The sequence below is a fragment of the Trichechus manatus genome, unplaced genomic scaffold (genome assembly GCF_000243295.1).
Source record: "Trichechus manatus latirostris isolate Lorelei unplaced genomic scaffold, TriManLat1.0 scaffold00009, whole genome shotgun sequence".
NCBI lineage: Eukaryota > Metazoa > Chordata > Mammalia > Sirenia > Trichechidae > Trichechus > Trichechus manatus.
Window position 1 is genome coordinate 14,197,624 of NW_004443945.1, and position 7,752 is coordinate 14,205,375.

Sequence of the window (7,752 nt, forward strand, 5' to 3'; positions counted from 1 at the left end):
TCCTAACTTTCATTATTTCCCTTTGAACCAGTCATTGAATTCTCCCTGTAGCTCTTTGTACGAGCCCTATAACTAGTCATGTGTGCCAACTACACCTCGGAGTCACTGGTTTCATTTCGGTGGAGCCCATGTTTCTCCATTCAGATGCATTTAGCTTTCAGTAGATCTCTTTCATTTTACTTTAACGGGGTCTCAGAATTTTTCCTCAGCGACAAATCAAAGTTTCAACTTACTTTGCAGAATAATATTACCAATGCAAATGTCAAAATTACCTCTGACTTGAGTTAATAAGAATAATCAAAATAAAGAACACAAAAAAAAATAGTACTTCAGGCATGGGTAATTTTCAAGATGTCTGTCTTGCAAACTTAGAACAGTGAATTAATTTTTCAATAAAATTTGAATTGAATAAAGCAGCAAATACGTTCCTTCTTGAGAAAAGATTAAAGGTTCAGGTTAAAAAGGGTTATGAACAGCTGTAACTGATGCCCTGAATTTAACAGATATTCAATCTGTAGGTGGAAACAAATATCTGTGCATGGACTACAAAGTATAAACTGATGTGATGGTGTAGTACCTTATACTATGTGGATACAAGTGTTTAAAATGTTAGTTAAAACTAAGCATTTTCGTCCTTTAATCATGCAAGGAAGAGGTACACTACATATATGTATACATGCAATTGACATTTGAGATACCTGAAGAACAATTTTGCAGAGAATATCAGATTATTTTTATTGACCTGATAGTCATTACATTATTTGATTATCTATTGACTGAAGCATTTATTCTTTCTTAATACTAGTTCTAATTGTGGATCTTTAAAACTAAAAGGCTATAAAGAAAAGGAAGCATAAGAAATATATTTAACAGAATTAATATATGTTTGTTTTAGTTATCATGATACTCATGTAAATGTAACTGCTACATCATTTACGTGATGACTCGGAAAAGTTAACATTCCAGAAACTACAATACAATAACCCTAATTTTGGTGTTCATATGGAGATGACTTAGAAATTCCTAATAATAACAGACTCCATGGAGCACTTAATGTCTTATTAAGATGTAGTATATCATGAAAGGACTACATTTCAAAACCACATTGGATTTTAAAATAGCAAAACACAGGATATTGTACAGCAGTCTTTTCTCCTCAATGGATTATTAAATGATATACCAGATATATTTGCATAGGTGGATAAAAATGTGATAGGAAAGAATTTTTTTAATATATGATTGGACCGTGTAAGTTTTCTAAATACTATTCTGTAATCACCAAAAAAAAAAAAAAAAATTCCAAAGAGCATTAACCCAAATAATGAGAGATCCTATAAAGTTTTTCCAAAAGATACAATTCCTTTGACAGAATTAAAAGTAATAAAAAGATCATATTAAATAAATTTTTCCATCCTTAAAACAGAAAATGAAAGAATTGAGATATACTAAATACGACATTAAGATGAAAGGGTTTAATGGTTTGAAAGGAAACATTTTGGATGAAAAAAATCTAATGTGACTAGATACTTAAAAAATAGAAGAAGTGGAATAGTCAATTAACAAAAGAATTGACTACAAATAGAAAAAGATTGCAATTATCTCAGAGCAAGAGATTATGGGAAATATTTTTTAAAACTGTTATTCTGAAGTAAAATTTATTTAATTTACAGACCATAAAATAAAGAAAATATTTTTGCAGACTTAGTAAATTAACATATTGTTCACCCTTCATGAAAAAAAAATAAAGGCAGAAAAATAGTCATTAGGTTTTTAAAAAGTGGTAAACTGGTAGCATGCTATTGACCCATACTATAACAAAATTTGTCAACAAAAAATGCAACTGTAGCATGTTTTACATACATTAGAACATATTTTGTTAACAGTAAAATTAGTTATAATTATGAAATTTTTCAGTTAATTAACCTTTAAGAAGAATAGAATCAAAACATTTTTATAACATTAAGGGTAATACACACACAAAAATATATAAAAAAATTTTCTGGATTTATACAAAAAGCAGTTACTTATCTGAAATACTAAATCATTGGATAAATTTCTAACCATAAAATGAGGCAATATTTTAAACTATATTACTGTATTTTTAAAATGCAACTATATAGGAAAATAATGTCATGATACTTAATCAATAACAACAATGAAAAAATTTCAAAAATGCCCATTCAAATATTTGACGTATTTGGGCATGTTAGTCATGTTGAGGAAACCCTGGTGGCGTAGAGGTTAAGTGCTACACCTGCTAACCAAAGAGTCGGCAGTTTAAACCCACCAGGCGCTCCTTGGAAACCTTACGGGGCAGTTCTACTCCGTACTATAGGGTCACTAGGAGTCGGAATTGACTCAACGGCAATGGGTTTTGGGGTTTTTTTCATGATGTTGAAAAGATTGCTTCTTCTTTTTTTGTTTACACTGTTAGTGTGGTATAACATAGTTTCAATTATTCAACAACTCCTCAGATTTATAGTAAAATTCTTATTATTTGGTAGTTTAACAAATTGAAAATTTATAAATATTTACTTCTCCAGTATCTTTCAATATGAATACACAATCTAAGAATTGGTACAGGTGTTACAGTAATTGGAACTAAAAACAAATTGAAAATTTATAAATATTTACTTCTCCAGTATCTTTCAATATGAATACACAATCTAAGAATTGGTACAGGTGTTACAGTAATTGGAACTATTCAGGGTTTGTTTAGATTGTCATAAGGTTGCCATAAAGTTGTTTCTGGCAGTGAAAACAAGTTATTTCTTTCTCACTGTTTTTTGGGAAACACTAGTGATTACACTCCCTTTTTAATATTATAAAACAGAAAATTCTTACCTGATACCACACCAATTCCATCATCACAGTCATAGTCAGAGACTTCACTATCGCTTATTCTTTTTGACCCTATGAAGTAAACAATAATTAAAATTGCTAATTATGTAAGAAACAAAGGAAACAAAAAAAACCACTTACCAACCTGAAAGACAAATGAAAGGATTCTGAATGAAACCCTTGAAAATAAAAAATATATCTAGAAGAAAAGTCACCAACACTTATTTTCACACAAATTTCATGATGTGCAGATGTGGGTAATGAGTTAACTATTTATACAAAATTTATTCTTGAAAAGTATATGATGAAGTTTATAGATGGTTTTAAACTTGAAAAATACTAAGTGCTAAATAATATATGTAAATGATCTGAAGTTGATAGTTTTACTATGGCAAATATAGCATTGAATTCAGTAAACAAGAGCTTTGAGGGCTAAAGCAGATTATGACTTCACAATTATGAAACATACCACATATATAAATAAACCTATTATAATTTTTTTAAATTTATTTTTGTCTGACATGTATCTCAAGAATGGACACACAGTTTTCCCTTTCTTGGTATCAGAAAACTTTTAATGATGAATGAGTACAATGTTGCTATTTCAAAAAATAATTTATTTTGTATGTCTTCTTACATGACAAGTTATTTATTAAATAGACTGAACTCAGTTATCAGAAAATACACACTTTCCTGTAAACACTGAGAACTCATCTTGTGTTTGAAGTAGCTATAATTAAAATATTCCAGGAATGCTCTATGATATTTCTGATCTCCTCTTAGACATATTCTATAAATTTTTTCTTGTTTGTTTGTTTTAATTCCTGCCCTAACTGCAGTTCTCATTTTCCCTCTTAATGGTTAAAAAGAGACATCTATTCGTTCTTTATCATGTGGTCCCACTGAAGAAACTATCACTACTAATTTCCTTCTAAATTCTTACGTCAAAAAGCCTTAGACCCAATCAAATCTGAGGCTCCTCTATAGTCCCAACTAATATTTGAACTAGAATTATCTGACAACATTTTGACAACAAACAGTAGACATAAAATGATTTATAAAATTAGGACACACATTTTAAATGGGCTTAGGATAGAGAAAAGGTCACACACATTGGGCCACTGAGGTGAGACTTAAGGAGAACTACTACCCAGCTGATAATACAGTTTTACCTTGTAAATGCTCAAAGACAGAAAAGATTGGTTTCATGTGTATGTTCATTATAATTTAGTTCTAGATATTTTCTTCTTGGGTCTATAAAATGTTTTTACCATATTTCATCAAATTTAGAATACCATTGACTGAGTGATGTATCACAATGACAGAGATGACAGAGTTAGAAAAAAATGTGTATTACAGTAGAAGTGTGTATTCTTTCTTATTTTCATGTGTATGGGTATAATTTATCTTTTTTTAATTGACCTAATAACACTCAGGTTGGAGAATGCAGTCTGTAATATGCCAACTCTTTCAAATTTGTCAAAAATAAATTATGGAATAGCATATTAATAATTCTTAAAAATGTTTCATGGATGTAACAAAAATGTGAATTCATTTTAAGTGCAAAGTTCTCTATTTGTCCATGAGATTAAACTTGTTAATTATGTTGTTTGATTCTTTTGTATCCTCACTAAATTTTTATTTGCTATATCTATCAATGACTGAGAGAAAATTATTTTGCAATCTCCTTCAATTTATTAATTTTTCTCCCTGGTTTTCCTTTCTTTATGTATACTAGAGCTATTTCATTATAGGTATGTAAGTTTAAAATTATTACAACAGACACAAAAAAATAATTTCACAAAGTTCAAAGCCTATTCATGATAAAATGTCTCAGCAAATGAGTAATAAAAGGGACTGTCCTCAAACTGATAAAGGGCATCTAAAAAAAAACCCTACAGCTTACATCATACTTAATTATAAAATACTGAATGCTTTCCCCCTAAGACCAAGGACAAGTCAAGGATGTCCACTCCAACCCCTTCTATTTAGCATTGTACTATATGGCCTAGACAGTACAATAAGACAAGGAAAAAAATGAAAAGCATACAGATTAGAAAACAAGAAGGAACATGATTATGTAAGTAAAAAATCCTGGGGAAAAAAAAACCCAAACCTGCTGCCATCGACACGATTCCGACTCATAGTGACCCTATAGAACAGAGCAGAACCGCTCCATAGGGTTTCCAAGGAGCGCCTGGTGGATTTGAACTGCTGACATTTTGGTTAGCAGCTGAACTCTTAACCACTACACTACCAGGGTTTCAAGGAAGCTATAAAAAGGTATTAAGAATAATAACTGAATTTAATTGGAAAATTAATTTCAAAACCAATGCAATGTACAAGAATACAAAAAACGTAACTTAGGAAAAATTTAACAAAAATATGCAAAATACTTATGCCAAACCAAGAAAACAATACTAATAGAAATTAAATAAGATTTTAAAAAAAATGAAAGGCTTTCCTGCAAAGTTGGAAGCCAGAATATTGGAATAACATTGACAGAGGGCTGAGAGAGAAAAGCAGTCATCGTAGCTAAATTCTCCATCAGGAATGAAAGAGAAATAAATATATATTCAGAAAAATTAGGTCTATCATTTCCAGTTCTTCACTGAAGACACTTCTAAAAAAAATAAAGAAATTTGCCCCAGAAGTAAGGGATGAAATGCAAAAAAATATGATGAGCAAAGAAAATGGTAAAAAAAAAAAACTAGTCAAACTTAAGAAAACACTGATACATAAAATAATAATAGCTATAATAATATAATTATAGGTAAAGGTTAAATTCTGGTAGTAACATGCTAGAAGGCAAGAGTTGGGGCAATCAGATTCTAATATTTTCATAAGGTTTTGAAAAATGTAGAGATAGTAATTAATGTTAGACTTTGTCAAGAGTGCATGTTATAATTTCAATAGAAACTATTAAAAGAACGGAAATTAAAAATAAAAATCTGAGTGTGCAAAATAATAACAATATGTTACTCTTTATGTTGGAAAACAAAAAAAAATTATCTACATGCATCTGTTTATATATACATAGAATATTTCTTCAAAAATATAGAAACTGGTAACAGTGGTTCATTTGAAGATCTTTGAAGGAAAGGGGTGGGAGAATTCACTATATGCACTTTTGAATTTAAACTATACGAATTTATTACTTGATTCAAAAATTAATAGCAAAACTTTCCAAATGTTTCATTTGTAGATGAAAAGAATATGCATTCTCTATGTGTTCGGAGAATGCTCTATTCATTCAAGTTGATCAACTGCACAGTTCAAGTTTCTGAGAGACTGTCACTATTACTGAGGTTTTCCAATTCTCATTTCAATTCTTACTGCTTTTTCAAATAGTAAGCCTATTGTAATAAATCAAATCTATGATTTTAGATATTCCTCTGGCTCCTGATGAAGGTCTTCCCAAACACAACTGCAGATGATTTACACACAATAAAATTGTCGCCTACAGCTTCTTCCAAACACATCTGCAGCTACAAAACAAAGAGCGCTAGCTTCTTCTGTAGGTCATCCACAAAATCAAGGTTAGAGATGATGAGAGACAGATTCATCTCATTTGTTCTCACAGGTTCCAGTTTATCCTCATAGATCCTAGTTTTCCTTGATTTTCCCACTCTGCATGCATTTTTCCTTCCCAGCCTGTACTTCACCTAAAGTCACTTTAAGGACCAACTATGAAGTGCTAAGCCTTCCACAAACTGTTTCACTAGCTCCTTTTGTGGTCCTTGGAAAGTGATTTTCCAACCATTCTCTTACAAACCTTTATATCCTAGAGTCTCCTATAAGCATGTAAAGTTTAATCCTTATAATAAATCCCTTATTCCATATCACTCATAGTAATTCAGCCTCCTTAACAGAACCTAACTTCTATAATACTTAAGTCTTTAATTCATTGAAAGTTTATTTTTCTGTATATGATGTAAGATATTCAATTGCATCTATTTTTTCCTATGGATAACAATTTTTCTCCAGATCATTTATTGAATAGTTTGTTCCCTGCCCCTATCCCTTGATCTGACATGCTATCTCAGATACTTACATAAAATAATCAGCTTGTGGCTGTTTACCTTATTCCATTGATTAATTTATTCCCATGTCATTTTTTTTTTTTTTTTAAGATTACTCCCTTTTATAGACTTCCGGCAACATGGTGCTCTAGGCAGAAGCACCACGCCGTCCCTCCACAGCAAAGATCTGAAAAACTAAGCCAAACAGAGAAAACAGCCATCCTGAAACCCTAAGCATCAAATGAAGAGATAAAGAATTCAGCCAAGCACCAAATGGAATAAGAAACTGACAGAGAACAGACATCAAGGAGACATACATGCAGAGGTACCCTATCAGCTAAGGCAGCATGGATCTGCCATCTTGGACTTCTATCAGAAACCAGCGAACAGAGGGTACGAGAAAGCAGCTTTATGGAGCGTCTAGCAGGAGACAGAATGAACGGTAACCAACGATATACTCTTTCCCACTCCACACCCTTCTTGACCCCTACTTGGCCTCCTCTGCTTCCCACAGCCAGGGTCTCTTGGCCAAAAAGCACCGGCTGCTTGGATTCTGCCCGTCCGCACTGTCCAACTCCCTGTGTGCCATTTGTTGGCTCCTGATGTTACTTTTTGCCGCTTCTTTTGATTTCTTCCTTGCTTCTCGCTGCCTCCCCCTCCTTTCGCTAGAGTGCCTGTTTCCGTGAGCCATCTTTGCTTCTTCCTGAAAGGCTGTGGAGCTCCACTTGAGTGTGGGACTGCTTCCTGGTCCATGCTGCTGTGCAGGTGGGATCCTGAGGCTTTTGTTTATTTTCTTTTTCTTTTCTCGAATTGGGGGCCCGTTCTGGCCAGGCAGTGCTGCACGGCTTGGGACCTACCCCCTCAGCTTGCACAGACACACAGAGGGATC

General features: G+C 32.4%; 1 protein-coding gene across 20 annotated transcripts in view; it reads right to left on the minus strand.

Annotated features, from left to right (window-relative positions):
* RIMS2 (regulating synaptic membrane exocytosis 2) overlaps positions 1–7,752 on the minus strand; it is a 647,068-nt gene that overhangs the window by 251,277 nt on the left and 388,039 nt on the right. For all 20 annotated transcript variants that reach the window (XM_023725997.1, XM_023725994.1, XM_023726001.1 and 17 more), the window contains one exon: positions 2,845–2,913. In XM_023725997.1, the coding sequence (XP_023581765.1) occupies positions 2,845–2,913 (69 nt within the window). The remainder of the gene's footprint in view (positions 1–2,844; positions 2,914–7,752) is intronic.